This window comes from Eurypyga helias, unplaced genomic scaffold (genome assembly GCF_000690775.1).
Source record: "Eurypyga helias isolate BGI_N326 unplaced genomic scaffold, ASM69077v1 scaffold3788, whole genome shotgun sequence".
Taxonomy (NCBI): domain Eukaryota; kingdom Metazoa; phylum Chordata; class Aves; order Eurypygiformes; family Eurypygidae; genus Eurypyga; species Eurypyga helias.
Genome location: NW_010264859.1, coordinates 30,072 through 49,424, shown reverse-complemented (window position 1 = coordinate 49,424; position 19,353 = coordinate 30,072). Strand labels below are relative to the sequence as shown.

Here is a 19,353-nt window from a genome sequence, read left to right as displayed (position 1 = left end):
GCTTTCGGTTTGGTCCTTCAAGGGACGCAGACGGATTGGGGCAACGTCGGGGGGGGTTTTCAACGCTAAATTTAGACGGGACGCTGGCGAGACCCAGAAATAGGAGGGTAAAGGTTGTGCTTTGCTCCTGCAGCCTCCGTGCCTCGCTGTCCCCTGCCCCACGGACCGAGTGCCACCCACCCCGCCGGGACGCCGCCGGCTTTATCGCTTTACGAGCCTGTCCCGGGTGGATCATCAGTTCTTAAAATCTGAGCTGATTTGTTCAGAAAGATTAGCTACCATTTATTAATTAACTGCAACGTTCCCCCAGTCATGCTGCATTTCACCCGCTTGCAGTTTGAGTGTCTGGTGGCCGTGGGAAGCTGCTGCAAAGGGACTTGAAATTGAAATAAATTGAAATCAGGGAGGTTTAGATTAGATATCGGGAAGAAATTCTTCACAGAGAGGGTGGGGAGGCACTGGAACAGGTTGCCCAGAGAAGCTGTGGATGCCCCATCCCTGGAAGTGTCCAAGGCCAGGCTGGATGAGGCTTGGAGCAACCTGGTCTAGTGGAAGGTGTCCCTGCCCATGGCAGGGGGGTTGGAACTAGAAGGTCTTTAAGGTCCCTTCTGACCCAAACCACTCCGTGATTCTATGATTCTATGACTTCACCCTAAGGTGGGGACAGCCAGGCGCAGGGGAGGAGTACTAAAGCCACAGCTGAAAAAGAAAGCTTTAAACCAGAAGTTGATACTGGTTTTCTAGTGTGTATTTTCTGGCATCTTGCTTTTAATCTTCTGCATCTCCCTTTTCTCAATTTTCGGTTGTATTTCTCCTCTCCCCCCACCCCAGAAGGAAAGCTCTCTCCTTTGAACATACTGCCTCATAATATTGGTAAAATTCGCCTCGTTTTTTCTTATTTTTTGGTAAGTTTTCAACTCATGACAGAGAAATAGCAGGAAACCGTAGAAAACACACAAATATTCCCAGGTCCTGCAAATTACATCCTATAAATAACCCCAAAAATATTTCAGGTTAATCCTTTTGAACTCATTATGTAGTTATGGTGGGGGTCAGGGTCTGAGCTGTGTTTTCTGTTTGTTTGTTTTCAAAAAGCCCCATCTGGACTGCTCTTTAAGCAAGCTACCGTCCAGGTCTGTTTGTTTCCACAGGCCATGTGGGGATAAGCAAGTCTGTCTTTTATAATCAGTGTCGGAAGTTAAAACCCATTTCAAGTTCCTGAGTTGCATCATGATTTTTTTTTCCTAAGTCTTGGTTCCACTATAATTTAGACACTTAAAATTCATTTATTTTATAGATTTGTTTTCTTTTTCTTCTTTCTGATCACATATAAGTGCATTTGATTAGATAATATTGTTGTTCTGTAACTTACAAAACCAAGATTGTATGTGTAAGGACAAATAACAGTGGGACCACATATACACAAAACTGTGTTTTGTTTACCAGCAAGTGATAGAATAATGTCAGGGAACAAGAATGACAGCAGACCAGGCATGTTTCGTACATTTAAAAGACATGTAAGGCATTAAAAAGCACACAAGATTCAACCATGGACTTAATTTACTGCCGTGTGTGGAGGTTCAGAGTCTCGCAGAAGTGGCTGTGACGTTTATGGGTACACCCACGCAGATCTGATCATCGCTTAGGTTTGTATAGGATGAACTTTCCATAGAAGATAACTGTGGGCACTTTTTAAACTTCCTTTAGTAACACCTAGTGTGAGGCAGGGATGTTTCCTCATGAAATGGTATTGATTTTTGACTGCGACTACATTTTACCCTGTACGTGGACTGAAAAGCAGGAAGAAGTGACGCTTAAGGATAAATAGATGTTGAGATGGATATGTAGTTGTCTTTTTCTATTAAATTACTGTGGGAGAGATCCATGACATACATGTTAGAATGTATCTTTTCATTAAGTCACACTTAAATATCCATCAGCTAAGCAGCACTTTCTATAGCAACGAGCGATACGCTACTGAGGGATTCCCGTGGGGATCACGACCTTGCTTTTATCATAGAATCACTCAATACATCTCCTGCTTTAGAAGTAAATGCCTTTCTTTCATCTGCATCAGCACTTGTTTCTGTGAATGCCTTGGCACAGGCTTAACATCTGGAGGCTGGGATGCTGTGGCCGGGTTCTGGTTCATTGCCATTATCTCACACGTGTCACAGGGCATCTGCATTTCCCGTAAGTGCTAAGCCTTTCTTGGTATGTGTGTCTGAAAATAGTAACCATCTGATATTGCCCTCTTGTATCGTACCCTGTGTATGCTCTAGGAGAGTGAGCATGATGAAAGTGTTTGGGAGAATATTATTCACCAGTTTGACAAATAAGATCCATCTATCACCTTCAAATGCTCGCGGGTCAGCAATTTCATAGAAGAAGACAGAAGCTGTCAGGTGGTTTTCTCTGAAGAGAAGGAAGATTTCCTTTTTAACCCTTAAAATGTTTTAAGGTCTTGTGCTAGAAGTTTTGAAACCAGGAGTTTAGATCTGCTGTTTCGCTTGTCCATTCTGCGGGTTTCCAAGTTCATACCTGGGTGTTTAATTTGTGGTGTGTTTTTATGCGGCGACATTATGGGGCGTGGGGAATTGCCACCTTGGGAAGCTGATTCATGCTGGTGGCTCTTCACACTCGTGTTTATCTCGGGGAGGCTGTGGTATGGTGCAGGGTCCTGCTTACAGTGGCCTGCCTTGCCTTCTTGCCTAACTTAATGCTTTTTAGGTCATTTTGTTTTCTATTGCAAGAATAGTTTAACTCTTCTATGTCTTTGTGAGAGAAAGAATATGCTTATAAACATTGTCAAATGTAATGCAGTGCTACTAGTCTATTCCAGGAAATATTCTTACATGAATGTATTGTTCTTATGTGCTGATGTTTCTCTCTGCGTATGATATTGATGAGTTCTATAAAAGTACAATTTAGTAGATCAATTCTGATAACGGAACTGTTTTCGTAATAATTGTGAATCTTCATAACTGAACACATCAGATATTTGACGCTAAACTTAATAATTTCCATTCTTCCCTATAGCAAAATCTTATTTATCTAGGATCATCTATTTCATATATTAAGGCTTATGAGTAGGTGGCTTACAATGAAAAATGATGGTTAATATTATAAGAACGTTCAACCCGGTAAATGCATTTTGACAGGCTTTGACGGCTTGAAATCAGTCTTTCTATTCAGAATGGATTACCAGATTTATTTAGTTGCCACAGAGTGTTTTTCAGTTTATGCTTTGTAAGTAAATATTTTGCTTATTTATACCAAAACCAGTTGCGGCTGAGTACTTACAGGGGTATTTTCAAAAGTGCTTGGCAGCTTTCAAAGCTCCCGCTAAAGCCGCAACTAGAATCCCACTGGGAAACAAAGGCCAGTGTGAGCACATATGAAAAAACTTCTTAATTCTTTGCAGGGAGACAGAAGAGCTACAGTTCAGCATCAGACATTAACATAAGCACAACCACCTGGAGGTTTAGTCATGGATAAAACAATGGAATTTATCCTTTGTTCTTTATTCGCGCAGGAATAACGGTGGAATAGAGACGCAAGCTGGCATTAGGATTCGGTTCGTGTAGGTTATTCCTGTTTCCATGTTCCCCTTTTAACTGACACCCATGTGGTTTGCTGTGAGATGTGCTACGGTCGGTCCAGCCTCATTATGCCGTGGGGTTATTCCTGATATTGCACTAAAATTTCCCCCATAAAGATTCAGAAGTGGCATCACAGGGCACAAAACAGGCGGAGCAGGAGAACTGTTGGATATTTTATATGCAGAATCTCCCTGGGGAACCCAGATGTGCCTTGGTAGGTGATGTGGCGGCAGACCAACTATGCCCATCCCCAGGAGAGCAGTCGGTGCTTGGCTGTTGCTGTGACCCAGCTGGGAGGACCTGTCCCCTCCTGTTAGTGAGGGCTTACACTGTCTGTTGAGTTCCTTGGGAATTAATTGTTCGCCATGGCAATAAGTGACAGTGTGTTGTGGCATATCGGATTATTGTTGATGGCAGTAAAATTACCCCAAAGGGGGGAATCCTGTAATAGCGTCATTTTAAGGGTTGATATTTGCAGGCTTCTTGTTTTGTACAATCACAAGTACCCAATCATCTTACTACTCCTAGGTTGGGGTGTAAGTGTTTACTGGAAGAGCTACAGAAATAGGAAATTCTACAGATTCCTTCGCTTGGAAGTCATCTGCCATCTCTGCTAACTTAATCTAAACTTATTCTGTGTACTCAGTTTAAAAAGATAAAAATCACAGTGTCATGGGTTTCAAGGCACAAAACCCACTCAGTTGGCGTTTGTGCTGATCTGCTGAGTTTATGGATGGCTACTGTGGAATCACTGTGGTTCAGGTTGGTCAGAACCTGTAATTTTGCAGGAAATTCTGGGATTTTTCCTTCTGACTGTGATTAAGATACTGTCTCTGCCTTATTCATGAAACCAAATCTGTGCAGGTGTAATTTCTGCTGCAAATGATCCCAAAATGTGTGAATTGATGCATGTCACCTTTTTCTCATCTGCAGTCCCTTCAATAGTTAGTCGCTTTTGGATTTTTAATAAAAGTTTGGGGGTTCATGCTCATACCCATAAATCACCCACACTTTCTAGAGCTGGGTGAAAGGCTGAAATATCGCTTGTGGGTATGGAGCACTTGTCGGGCAGGTTACTAGAAATAAGTGATCACTCACCTTAACTTTTAAAACAGGTAATTTGCTAATTGGTTGGTGTTTTCTGACACCTGGTCACATAGTTTCTCTGGAAAATGTTATTTGCAACTGTCAAAATGAACCATTTTATGACCTTGGAGTGGAATATTCTGTCTATCTGTCTTAGCTCTTTTAAATGGCATTGAATTTGCTAAATGGCTACCATTATTACCTAGATAACCTTTGAAGGCTGTCGTTAGAGAATAGGTTTTAATCTTTTATTTGAATAGTCCTTACTATTGCAGTATCAGAGCGATGATCATGAAATAGAATCATAGAATAGTTTGGGTGAGAAAGGACCTTTAAAGGCTATCTAGTCCAACGCCCCTGCAATGAGCAGGGACGTGTTCAACTTGGTTCCTCAGACCGTGTCCAACCTGACCTTGAATGTTTCCAGGGATGGGGCATCTCTGGGCAGCCTGTTACAGTACCTCACCACCCTCATTGTAAAAAATTTCTTCCTAATATCTAGTCTGAATCGACCCTCTTTCAGTTTAAAGCCATTACCCTTCGTCCTATCACTACAGGCCCTTGTAAAAAGTCCCCCTCCCGCTTTCTTGTTGGCCCCTCCAGGTACTGAAAGGTGCTATAAGGTCTCCCTGGAGCCTTCTCTTCTCCAGGCTGAACAAGCCCAATTCTCTCAGCCTTTCTTTGGAGGAGAGGTGCTCCAGCCCTCTGGGCATCCTCATGGTCTCCTCTGGACTTGCTCCCAATGGTTGATATCCTTACGTTGAGAGCTCCACAGCTGGACGCAGCACTGCAGGTGGGGTCTCACGAGAGCAGAGTAGAGGAGGAGGGTCACCTCCCTCGCCTTGTTGGCCATGCTTCTCTGGATACAGCCCACAATACAGTTGGCTTTCTGGGCTGCCAGCACACACTGCTGGGTCATGTTGAGCTTCTTGTCAACCAACACCCCAGAGTCCTTTTCCTCAGGGCTGCTCTTGATCCCTTCATCCCCCGGCCTGTATGGATACCGAGGATTGCCCCAACCTCTGTGCAGGACACTGCACTTGTCCTTGTTGAACCTCATGAGTTTCACATGGACCCACTCCTCAAGCTTCTCCAGGTCCCTCTGGATGGCATTCCGTCCCTCCAGCATGTCGACTGCACCACTCCTCTGCAAACTCGGTGAGGGTGCAGTTGATCCTGCTGTCTACATCCTTGATGAAGATATTAAACCGTACTGGTCCCAATACAGACCCCTGAGGGACACCACGTGTCACCAGTCTCCATCTGGACATCGAGCCATTGATACTCTACATTGTACAAATGTAGAGTATCATTACTGAAAGTGGGGAGGTTTAGATTAGATATCAGGAAGAAGCTCTTCCTGGAGAGGATGGTGAGGCAGTGGGACAGGTTGCCCAGAGAAGCTGTGGATGCCCCATCCCTGGAAGTGTCCAAGGCCAGGCTGGATGAGGCTTTGAGCAACCTGGTCTAGTGGAAGGTGTCCCTGCCTATGGCAGAGGGGTTGGAACTGGATGGGCTTTAAGGGCCCTTCCAACCCAAACCACTCTGTGATTCTATGCTTCTACAACAGGGTTAACCCCTAGGTATTGGTGACTGCTAAGTTGGCAAACTGGCAGAAGTAGTGCCTCAGAGAAGTAACTGCTTGGACATTGCTGTGAGACACCAAGAGGCAAAGTTATCTCAGCGTTTGCCCGTTTGTGTGCTATCACATATGAAACCAAGCTTAGCAGAGAGGCCCTGCTTCTGTCAGCAAAAGCTAAACACAACTGATAGTTTGTTTCAAAACCACCACTCCCTACTGACAAACAGCTAAATCGCCTGCTAGGTTTTCTGTCTGTTTTGACCTACTACTTTTTGGGGTTTTTTGGTGCATTTATAAGCCATCTGATTGACTCCGATTCTGTTAAATACTGCAAATTTATCTTTTTGGTTTTGTTGGTGGTTTGTTTGGGTTTTTTTTTAATGCTGAGTGTAGAGTACAAAAATACCCCAAACAACCAACCTTCAAAAAAACCCCCACCTTACTATGCTAACTCCTTTTGAGCACATTGCTGAAAATTTTGCTTGTTGTTGTTTCCAAGTTATCAGTTTTCCCGTGGGAATTTTCATGAGCCACAGGACTAGAACCTGCAACACAGTGATTTCTTGGGGGTTTTTACTTTGTTTTTATAACCTCTAGTTAAAGTGATTTTTGAAATCTGGCCTTGTAACGTTTTCTCATCAGTTCCACTGCTGCAATGTACTCTCATGTCTAGGGATTAACAGGCAAATAGAGTAGATGTTAGTTTGTCTGTTCTGTACTGAAAAAGTTGGGAGGCATTTCTCTGTTGGTTTTGCGTATGTTTTAAAAGTGACTTATTTTGATAGGAGTGTTCAAAAAGCATTGGAGCGGCTATTAAAGTTTTGATGTTGTGATTCTGTTTCAGTACTTTCGCATATTAAATTTCTTCCTTTATATGAATATTTAGGTTTTGTGCTACAGCCTTAATTATATCTGTATATACCTGAATTATATCTCTAAGAGTTATTTTAGTGTTTTCCTGGACATATTTCTTGCTCATCACCTGTATCAGGGCAAACAGCCACACTGAGGGGAGGGTTACTGAGGTCTGGTTTGCCCTTATCCTTCCTTCAGCGGTTACTTGAGCAACAACTGGTTTTTCCTCAGCTTCCTTAAACCTGCTCTGTCGCTTCTGTTCCCAGATTCAGTCATTTTACACGTTTCTGTATCTTCTGAGGTTGCTTTGTCTTTGATCTTCATTTTCCTTTAGAAATCCTACTTCAGCTTCTGAGAGGGGGTGGAGAAAATGTTTCCATTTCTAACAAACTGAATATGCCTTAGCCATTTTGACCTTATTCCCCCCAAATTGTGCCTGGGGGGGGGTGTGCTGGGAATTGTAACATCAGCTGCTGCCCTCATGGCCTGTGCTCCAGGTGGCAGGGGCTTGGGAAATAATTATAATTCATTACAGAAACTCTATGGATGAGCTTTCTCTTTAAAAGTATTAAGCACTGTGTGTGTCTTAAAATGCTCCAGGTGGGTGCTGGGTTATATGAAGTGCAATTACAAAGAAATCCAGGGTGGGAGCTGGTAGCCCCTTCCTGATACCCCTTCCCACTGGAACTGCTCAACTTTTTTTGATGCCTGACAGCAGAAGGGTGTGGGGTGGCCATTAGGAAGAGCACTGTTATTCTTGTTTTAAAACTCCTAATTCACACGTTTAATCAAAATATCTTAATATATTCAAAAGTATAAAAGCACTTGAATTTCCATCTTTAAATGAGTCATGATAATTGGAATTAGAGTTTGTCACACAACTTTGGCCTGTGACTGTTTCAGCTTCACGCTCACGTGATTCCCCACCCATCTCCCTTCTCCCCCCTTGATAAAATACATATTTTCTATTAAATAATTAACTTTGTTTTCAAGGTCCCTTCCTGGCACGACAGCGGCTGAATGCGCATCAAATCTGAAGAAGATTTATACGGTACAAACAATACAGGTAAGGTGTGTGGCTTTGTGATGGGAGTTGCCACATGTGAAAAATGAAACTTCATGTGTGAAGTTACACTAATGTTCCTGTGGATGAGTCACGGTTACTTACGGCTTTGCTTACCTGTGGTATCAAACACGAGGGTTATTGGTTGGAGTGTTATTTCTTGGTCACTGATTGAATTTCATTTTGCTTTCCAGACCAGGAAAGGAGGATTTTTGTTGGATTGATCAGGCAACCCCACTCTTCTGAAACTTTCCTGATGTGACTTTCTACTCGTGCCGCCATTGCATTGTTAGACTTCATACGTTTTAAATATTTTTCATGCCTTTTCTCCATTATTTAAAAATATGGAAAATCATTGCACAAAGACTAAAAATTACAGCTTGTGGGTTTTTTCTTCTTGAGCATGAATTTTAAAAAAAAATCTAACAAACTGACTCAAATTAAAGTACTTTTAAATCATGCGATACTTGCAGCCACAAGAAATTCTGCAGATGTCTGTATCATCTGCCTGTGCCGAGCAGTGGGCATCTCTTGCAAGTAAAATTGCATTTCTGCTTTAATACCACAGTTAGCGTGAAGTTTAGTGAATTGGTATTTGTCTCACTTTAATGCTGAGTTGACTCTAGTTCACGGGATCTCTGAAATTCTAAGGTAATACCAAAACCTTCTCTTTGGAGGAACCCAGCTGTAATGGTGTACTGAAGTTTTAAATAATGTCTCCTCCAAAACATCTGCACAGCTGGTTACATTGCATGAGATGTTTCTTCCCAGCTCATTGACCTAAGAGATGATTTGGCTTTTGGAGTTTTCTGGAGGGGAGGTTATCAGCAGGAGTACTTTCGCATAAAGCATGCAAGTGTCCTGCAGACCCCAGGAGTTTCCCTCTCACCTCTCTGCGTTAGAAGAACGTCCCCATTGGTCATGCAATGAAGTGACTGAACTTAAAGCTGACCACAGAATTGGGTTTGTTTCAAAATGGGCTGCAACGGTTCTTGTTGGAAAAAGGACAGCTTAAGACCACGGGCTGGTGTGCACAGTATCTGGTGTTAACCGTTTTCCCACTCTGAATCTAGCCTTCATTATTTAAATAATTAGGTTTTATTGGCTGAAAAACTTGAGGTTTTCTTCTTATTGTGTTGTGGTTTAAAATACATAAAACTCCTTCAGTTCTCTGGGAAGACTCATGGTCTGGATGAAGTTATCAGAACCTAGCAGCGTGGCCCAGAACGTGTCTTACTGTGCTAACACACTTAATATGATCTTCCTCTGGGGAAGGAAAACCAAAATCTTCATTAACTTCATCGCTGTCCTTCAGGGGCAGTAGCTAGCCAATGAGGAAAGCCAGTTTGCATTGCCTGAAGGATGCTTGAAAACCAAACCCTTCCCACCTAAGTCCCTGGTTCAGGACATAAGCACTGTCCAACCTTTCCACAGTTGTCAGCTGGCCTAGCTCTGCTCCTTCTACTTCTGTTGGTAGCTTTAGGGTTTGGGAACGCAGCCAAGTAAGAGTAAGATGAAAGTTGAAGCGGGTGCTTCATACCAATTTTTTATATTTTTAGTAGTCTTCCATCTCTTCTCGTGACTATGTAATGGTAATGGCTGGTAGGCAGAATTGCAAAAGGCCACAAAAATTTATCACATAATGCTGCAGTCTTTGTTTCTAAAATTGTGCTAATGATTAAGTATTAGATAATTCTAAATGAGTTGTACTAATGCTTAATATTGCATCACTGCATGTTGCTGCAAAATAAGTCTTTAAAAAGCCTTTCTTATTCTCAGCTGTTGGATAAAGAAGAAAGGGGATTTGGATCTTTTCAGTGATCCCTCCCTGTTGCTCACCACTACTTTTGGGTGCCTTTTATCCACCCCAAACGTGTATGACAGCTTCTGCTTTTACCAGCAGAAAAGCTGAGAAGCAATCTGATGATTCCTAGTAGCTTGGATCTTCTAATTTCTCCCCCTTTCCTGTATTAATAAGTGCATCTCACGTTCTGAGATTGAAACTTTTCACTGTGATCTGGACCAAGTAGTTGAATTGCTAGTTAGGCATTGAGTTCAACAGAAGTTAATCCTGATGAAGTTTTAGACTAGCCAGGTGAAACAAGGTGGATATTTAATATATATTTTTAATAAGCTAATGAAGTTTTAGGTATTGGTTTTGTTCTGATATATTTAGTGTAACTCTGATTTTGATGATTTCTTTTCTCTTTGTTCCTCAGTACTTTTATTCTAAAGTAATCCACAGCTCAACTGCTTCCCTTCTTTCTACCTCCACCTTACACAGAAACAGCATCTAACAAAAAAACAGTTGAAGTGAAATTGCAACACGTTCTTTTCAGAGCATTTTATTATAACATAGAAGGTGACAGTTCTCTAGGAGGATATGTAATAGTTTTAGAGAAAACGAACAGGGAAGTAAATCTGCATGAAACATTTTCTGGTGTTAATCCAACTTTTTCTTTTCTTTATAAGGATTTCTGGAGTGTCTACAACAACATTCCTCCTGTGACAAACTTGCCGCTGAGATGTAGTTACCATTTAATGCGGGGAGAAAGACGGCCACTTTGGTACGTATGTTCTCAGTACACATTTCTGGGGTTGGGCAGTGAAAAAAAAGCTGAAGTGGTGAAAGGAGGCAGGCATGGGGCAGGAGGGTCTTGTTTCTGTTGCCTGCAAGTGCTTGAACTTGATAGACTTAGAAAAGAAATATGCAAAGGATCTTAAAAGTGACTTGTACGGAAGAGTCTTTGTTAAAAACACAGACTGCAGTTTAATTGTCCAGCTCTGAATGTAAATGTAAAAAAAATTAAACTATGAAATAGAAGTTAAGTAATTAAAATTACTCTGTTTCAATTCAAGAATACACAGAATATGTTACTTGTATTTGAATTATTTTTAATTTGCAAATTCTTTTCTTTCCGCTGAAACAAGTGCAGTAATGATGCCAATGACCGATGGTCCTTAATTGTTCCTCACTGGTGCAAAAGTATGCTTCATATGCATATAAATGCACATAGAGCTTGGATTAAAACTGCTTTAAGGCATTATGAAGTGATTTGGTGCGGCAAATTCCTATTTGATTGCAGGACAGTAATGGAATAAAGTACAAATCACTGAGGTTTCCCTTTCAGACATTGAGTTTTGCATACCTTCTTCCTGGTGCAGTTTCGTCACATCTCAGTCAGAGAGCCTAAGCACTTTCTGAAGAGTTTTGGTATTTTGGGGATAATTTGCATATATTCTGACTGGATTAGAGCTCTTTCACTTGACTGTAGTATGTCTAACTGGGTGGTGATTTACTACAGGGGGTTTCTGTCCTAATCTACTGAAGAAGTAAATAATTTTCTCAAGTGAAATGCATCTGAAAGTCTAGATTATTGTTCTAAAAAATACTGTGCCTGGTCAGGATAGCAAAACAGGGTTTGAAAGTAATGTTGATGTCTGTGTAAATCAACTTGGCCATTGCATGCAGGTCTTGATATCTTAGTGAGGATGAGCGGGAACATTTTGGGGTTGGTTTTTTTTTAGGTTTGATTTGACAAGTGACTATTAAAGGTGTGAAATGCAAAGATCTTTCCTGAAAATACTACATCAGCTTTAAGACTGTTAAAGTAACTGCAGATGCTGTATTTTAGGAGAGGGATTGCAGGGGTCTGTCCCATCAGTAATCAGCTAACTTTTCAGCGATCACTGCCAAGCTTTTCTCAGATTAGTTGCAGTGTACTGGCTAACTGCAGCATTGTTTTTAGGAGAAAAAAACAAATTCTGAAGTAAGAATTGAGGAGTGCAGAGTTTTGAAGATGTCCTCACAGAGATTGCCCCCTCCTTTCCCCAATGTTTGCCTGGATTGTTGCGAGACCATTGGTCCTGAGGAATCTCTATAGGTTTTACGCTGGCTTTAGATATTCCAAAGATGAAATTAGGTTATTCACTTAACTTTTCTTCTACAGACTTATAAAAGGAAACTAGAAGCCCTAATTTAAAATCTAATAAAAAGAATTGTGACAGAATAAACTTGAAGCTCACAGGTCTGTACGTTGCGCCTTTGTCATTATCAGGCAGTTTAATAGGTATGTCTGCCCTGACCCTGGGCAGCTTCAGTCATTTTTAATAAGGGCAATTAATTTCTAGCTGACACAAAACTGAAATGAAGTGCACTCTGTTCTTTTGTTAAATTGGATAAACTTGAGAGTAATAAGCTGCTTCTGTGAAAAAAATGCCGGAGTTTTTTTCCAAAATAAAAGGTTACCATAGTAAAACATGAAATTGCTTTGTGGCTTGTTCTCATGTAGGTTGCAGCCACTTCAAAGATGGGCTGTAGTCAGGGAAAATGTAAGTATTTTCCAACACACAAAACTTAGGAAAGGGCTTAGGTGCTGAGATCCGCTTCATGAACAATGAAAGAATTATCTCTGATGTCAGAAGTCATAACTTGAGTCATGCTACCTGGAGTCAGTAATTGCATTTCCGATGGGATTTTTCTGGGAGAATTCAAGTTTATCTAGATGTGGATTTGAATGTTTATTTTCACTGATCTGTTTTCCATCACCAGGGAAGAGGAAAGCAACGCCAAAGGAGGTATATGGAAAATGAAGGTCCCTAAAGAAAGCACGGTATGTTGTATTGACTTTTCACTTAGACATGGTTTAGTAAGGGCGTTTCCTTAAACTCCATCTGATAAAGCTGTTGTAAAGCTTTTTAGTTCTGACATCACCCAATACAACAACCAAACACTATTTCAACATCTATAACCTTTTATTTAAAGACATAGAGCAAAAGGGTTTTTTTGGTGGTAATTCCATATCTCTTGCTTTTGACACTTGTTGATGTATTGCCAAGCAAATAAAAGCTGCAGTGTTATACTCCATTTCCATTTGGTAACAGTGTTTTATAATCACCCTTGTTGTCAAGACTGTGTGCTTACAGGCATGCAAAGAAAAATAGAAAATCTTTTCCTGTTAATATTATATGCTAAATTGTAGCCAGAACCTCAGTAATGCTCTTCAAAAGTCCACACATACAGTCCAGCACAACTTTCAGAGTTTCACTGAAATGCTCCTAAACTCTCTGTCAAACTCAGCAGGACTATTTTTGCTTGGCCTGTTTGCACCTGTGTGTGGCTGAGTAGCCCTGTGACTTTCTGTAGCCAAATGCAGATCGAGGTGCTGTTTCCACTGATAGCTACTCCTGTCCTGTGGCTTGCTCCCGTGGGAAGGGAGAAGATCTTGCTCGTTCTCCCCTGATCCCTCTTGCGCTGCCTCTGGTGCTCATCAAAATGTTCTGTGATCCAGCCTAATACACAGCCTAATGGCAGAAAAAGTCTCCTATTTATTTCATTTTTAATTTGAGTGTATGGCCAGGAGTGGTTTTTTGATGGATGTGGAGGGGTAAAGGAAAAAAGGAGAATGGGGGTCATCCCCCTTTGGCAATAGTGAATTGTCAGATCACCTTGTGTGCATCTTGGGAAACTGTAGTGCTACTCAGGTTTTTTCCCTCTTTTTTAAGGGGGAAAGGGTCCCTCCTTTAAAAAAAAAAAAAAGAGGGTTTTTTCCCTCTTTTTTAAAGGGTCAGGCCTTTAAACATCAGTGAAATCTCAGAAAAAAGTGATAGCCTTGCAGAAGGCACTAAATGCTGAAAGATGGTACTTGAAATTTCTGTCAAAAGTTAATTGATTTTTTTGCCTGTGGGCTTTTCTCCCCTGTGTGTGAATTGCAGCTCTCCTCCCCTGCAGTCCCAAGGGATCAGAAAAGACAGAAATTTTCCTTTTCCTCTTATAATCCAAGGTGCAAGGATTGTCAGAAGTGACAGGTGTTTTGGGGAGCCTGCATTACTGGGTGGTGAATGTAGGGATCTCCGAGACCTTGTGTTTCAGAGGCTGAATCACAGCCCCTTTTTGAAATAAGGTGCTTTTTAATCTCTCAAACTACGTCCCGCATGTCCCAGGCCACTTCTGAAAGGTTTATTGGAAGGTGAACTTCAGTCAGCTTTTAGTGCCTCTGTAAACGATATAAATGATACCTTTATGGTTATTTCTCGGTTTTGGCTTTATTCTTCACACCGTCATGTGTGCACACGGCATCTCCTTGGCTAACATGAACCGTCACATACAGACCTACCTCAAGAAGATGATACGCTATAGCAGTGCTCAGCGAGGCTGCGGAGGGAGGGAAATGTAGTTTTTTCTAAAGATACTGGTTTTTCAAGTGGTATAAAAACTGACTGACAAAATACTGACACTTACATATTGTTGCACATATACAGTGATGCTTCTGTATGCCAAATTTTCATACAAAAACTAGTAGTTTTTAGATCTTCGTAAGCCTGATCCTGCAACTGCTTACTGCTGAGTGAAGTGCTTCCTACCCCTGGCACCGTTAGGACGACTCACAGCAGTGAGCGCTGCGCCGGGGGATGCGTGTGCGTGGTCAGTCCCGTCATGGGGACAGAGCCGTTCCGCTGGCAGGCAAAAGGCACCGTGTCGGGGGCTGTCACAGCGGCGTCTCCAGCCTGCCGCGGGAGCCGTCGCATCAGATGGTCCTTCCCACGGCACAGCTTTATGTGATGCGTTGGATTAGAGGCTAATGAGTCAGGAATCCTTTGGATCCTAGAAGGTGGCTTAGGAGTACGCGGGAATGCCTTTAAAGCAGTTTGTTAGTTGGTCATCTTCGTGGCTGCTTGCTTTTTGTTTGAACCTGGTGCGTTTGATTTGCTGGGGTTTTTAATAGTGCTAAAACTCCAGCTACCTTCATACAGCTGAAAAGACATTCCTTAAAAGTAGCATATGAAAAAGTCATTGTGGTGATAAAGACAAATAGAGATCTTGATGTGTTCTGTTAAAAAAAGAAAAAGAAATAACATTATTCTGCCCTTCTAAACCCACACCTTGGAGCATTATGACATGTCTGAAGCTTTGTATGGGCATTGGCTTCGGTGATAACAAGTGTCAAAAGCAAGTAACAGTGTAATTAGTCTAACAGCTGAAGAAAAGTGACAGATCGCTTTCCCCCCCACCTTTCAATTCTCTAGTTAGCGCTTGAGTCTGTTGAAAGATGGACTTATCCATAGTCAAGGCAAATCGGAGGTGATGTTTAAAAGTAAATCAACTTAATTTACTGGTAGGGTTTTCAGGTACTGTTCTTAGAGTGGTTAGTAAGTTTTTTCTGTAGAAACAAAGGATCACAAGTGGAGCCTTACGGTCTTTTATCATGGGAATTTCTTGGGAGAAATTTGCTTTCATGCTTTACATTAACTACTGCGTTCAGGGTGAGTCCTGGACACAGGTATTGAGAAGGTAAACTTACTGTTAAATATTTAAAATACTTATTAGAACAATTCTGTGTAATAGTGTGTATTTTCAGGGTCTAAATTTTTGTTCCAACTGTATTGAAGGAATTAATTTTGTAATGTAAGCATGGCGTGTACTTACAATACTGTTTTTTGTCTAGACCACCTCAGGAAGAGAATGCACTCAAAACCAAGCTAGCAAACCTAATGTTTAAAATAAAAAATAATGCAAACATAATGGGTTTTTTCCCTCCTTAGGCTGCAGTTTGGAAAGAGCTACTGTTAGCAACCGTTGGAGAGCAGTTTACAGATTGTTGTGCAGCAGGTAACTTTTTAAAAATGATTGAGGCTAGCATGATAGACACCGATTCTGAATGCAGAACATGGAAGCACTGCTAAAAATGGGGGACAGGGCTGGAAACTCTATTAGTATCTGGTGTCATTAAGAGGAGAACAAGATATTCTGACCGTCTTAGCACAAGACCCAGGCTCAACAGCTTGCATCCCTGGGAAGCCAGCAGGCTTTCTAGTTCTTAAATATCTATCTGTTAGACAGAATTGAAATGATTAATTCTACAGTGCCAGAACTCTGGAACCCCAAACGGCACTTCTGTCCTAGACTGTTTGTACTATCACTGTTGGAAGCAACTAAATGAGATAGATGTCCCTATTAACCCTCACGGTCCCTTCTCATTAGGAGCTGTGAGGGGTAGCACGAGTGCAGACCTGAAGCAGAGGGAAGCTGCCTGGTTTGCCTGTGGAGGCATTAAAAGCCCGTAGCAAGGCCATAACACAAACCTGGCTCTCCTGAATCTCAGGTTAGCCTTCTACTCAGAAGCAGTATTTTCATTATTGCTTAAAAATGCTGCTTAGGTCAAGGTAACCTTTAATGTGATTGAATTTACATAAATATTCTTAAAATACTTCGCTGGTTTACTGGAAAACACACATTAATCCTCCAGAAGCTCACATGTGATTTTGGTCAGAGGTGATAATTCAACGACGTTGCTTTCAGAATAAATATGTTCTTTAGGCTTGCAAGGTTGCATGTTTCATTTGGAAATGGACTCCGGGAAGGGACTGTGAATGCTAGCTGGCTTAAGATGGATCATCAAATGCTGCTTCTTAGTCATGAGAAGCCAGTACAAGTCTGTGACCATTTAATTCGTTGGGGTTTGGTTACAGAACTGTTTCTTGCTTCCGGGTGAAGTGAATGATGAACTTACTGATCCATTGGCCTAGAGGGAAGGTGTTTGGGGACCAGGTTAATAAACTAACTTTTCAGTTCAAATGACACTTCTCCATCATTTCTTTTTGACCATATTGACTTCCCTCCTATGCGTGAATATCTGATTAAACTGGATGTTGCGGTGATGGTGAATATCCTGTTAGGAGCGTTCCTTCACTCCTCTGTCATTCCGGAGATGAAAATTGCAATTCTCAGGTTCACAGAGCAGTTCAGCAAAACCCTTTCAAATGCTTTCTCTTACACCTAGCTGCTGCTGGTATATTCCCCTTGGTGGCTTTGTTTTTTCTACAAAAGTTCTGTAGAATGAGTTTCTCAAATAGTCTGTTTCTCTCGTTGCCTTCCCAACCGTCAGAATTGGAAGATACGGAATACAAGCCTCAAACCCTTAAGCTGCAAGAGACGTGTCTAAGAGTTGCTTTTCAATATCCTTAATATCCATAACCGCGTTGGTGTCAAGAAAGGAGTGTTCCTGCCCTTTATCCTGATGGGGTTGTCTCGGGGTCTGTTTAAGCAAATACCTGACGTGCTGCTGCTTGCCGAGGTAGTTTTTCCCCTGTTGACACCGCCTTTGTGGCACCGGTACTGACCCCTTCCTTTGGACACACGGCACAGCAGAGGTCACTGATGGAGGTGGCCACCGCTCCCAGCTGCGGCATGGCCTTAGGCTGAGCTCTCCACAGAGCTGCAACGTGAGGATTTCACACCAAAAAGGGCTTCTCTGGGCGAAGCGTGGAGTTACCAACACTGGCAGCAGCAGCCTGAGCGGGCTCTTGCTAATATTTTTCTTTTTTTTTTTTTTTCCTATTGCTGCCTTGATAAAATGTAAAGGAAAAAGAGAGCAAAGTCTGGAAAAGCTGGTGTCTGATTTCCACCAGGTACTGTTCCTGGGGTTTTAGTTGTTTTACCCTCCATTTTTGCTTATAGCCATTACTGTAGGTAAATTGCCTTTAGTGGTTTATATTGCTAACCTTACTGAAGGGAGTCTTGTGATTCCTGTCTAATCAAGGATAAGAATGCTAATAGCAAAGATGAATAATCCTATGGCACTTTATTAAAACCACGATGAGGTAATATTTCCAACAGCTCCTATAAATACAGTGTTTATTTCTTTCTGGTAACTATTTTGTCTGGTTTGAACATTGGTGTTCGCCTCGCTGGAGATTTCTCTTTTTCATTTCTTCAGTTTGTTCAGCTTTTGGGCACTGTTTCATAATACTCAAGTATCAAATTAGACATGTCTCACTTTTAAAGTATTCTTTAATGACGCTTCCTCTTGTCTGCAGATGATGAAGTAATAGGGGTTAGCGTCAGCGTTCGTGACCGTGAAGATGTTGTGCAAGTCTGGAATGTGAATGCCTCCCTAGCAAGCGAAGCAAAAGTTTTAGAAAAGATACATAAACTTCTGCCACACACGTCTTTTAAAGCAGTGTTTTATAAATGTAAGTATTCTGTAGTGTTGATTTCCACTTTCGTTGGAGAAATAAGATGCTTTAGGGTATTTCCATGGGACTATCCTGCCTGCTTCATGATTAACCATTTGGAAACACAGCATCTCTCCTTTGCATTAAAATTGTAACTTCAAAACTATATATGGTTTTGTCCATTCAATGTAAAAGTTAGCTACCATTCACAGTATAAGTTTAATTGTAGAATATATTTGTTTCCATGTTTAATATGCCCGATTCGTAAAATGAGTGAGACAAATCTCCTGATAACTCTCAAGGTGACATGCTGTTCAACTGAAGTGTTCATTTAGAGGAACCGTTTACATGCAGGGTTTTAAGTGATCTCTTATTTTAGCCTCAATATAAATGTATTATCAAATAGTGTATTCCCAAAATCCGCTCATTGGCATGTTGTGTCTTTCTTGACTACTCATGCATTGTCTTCTCTTTTCATCTTTTAGACTCCTCAACAAAGTTTACACGTTCTTTTATTCTTTTTTCCCTTTTCTCTTCCTTAGCGCACAGAGAGCATCATGCTTTTGAAGGTCAGCGGGGTAAACATTAAGTGCCAAGCTCAGTTGTTGTTATTTGGTGTTTTGAGGTGGTCTGGACAAGGAGAAGGATGGTAGAAGCCCTGCAGAAGCACTATACTCAGTGGCCCTTTTGAGTTTCTAACACTTCAAACTGGGATAATGAGGAAAAGCAGGTGCCTTGACCATTAAATATGCAATTCATTACTTCTGGTTTGGTTGGGGTTTTTAAAAATTTTTTTATTGTCTCTTTTAGAAGATATTTTGGCCATTTGTTTTTTCAATCAGAGTATATTTGTTCCTATATCATTAAGACAGACGGCTTTAATTTCTTCTGTACTGTACCTAGCTAAATGCAAACGTGCACAGAGATGCTACGCTGCTTTTCCTAGACGTACATAGAGGAATACTGGCGTGGTGAAATGTTTTCAATTTTTCGTTTTAAAACATTCCTATCAGGTTATGATATCCTCACTGGTTTTGTCCCAAGACAGAAAGAAATTGCGCTGCATTTTTTCTAATATTCAGTGTAATCTGGTCTCGCACTGACAACGACACACGTGCTGCAGAAGCAAATAGTAAAGTGTAAAAGAACACATTCGTATTGGGACTAATCCTCTGTGCGATGGTGTTAGCGAGTGTTTTAATTGCAGTGAT

General features: G+C 41.4%; 1 protein-coding gene across 1 annotated transcript; it reads left to right on the top strand.

Annotated features, from left to right (window-relative positions):
* Nucleotides 1-5,815: 5,815 nt before the first annotated feature.
* On the top strand, nucleotides 5,816-18,731 carry EIF4E3 (eukaryotic translation initiation factor 4E family member 3). Its single transcript, XM_010156509.1, has 7 exons — nucleotides 5,816-5,898; nucleotides 8,119-8,191; nucleotides 10,661-10,755; nucleotides 12,741-12,801; nucleotides 15,731-15,797; nucleotides 18,005-18,160; nucleotides 18,685-18,731. Exons 1-7 carry the CDS (start codon nucleotides 5,816-5,818, stop codon nucleotides 18,729-18,731), a joined length of 582 nt encoding a protein of 193 aa, XP_010154811.1.
* The last annotated feature ends 622 nt before the right edge of the window (nucleotides 18,732-19,353 follow it).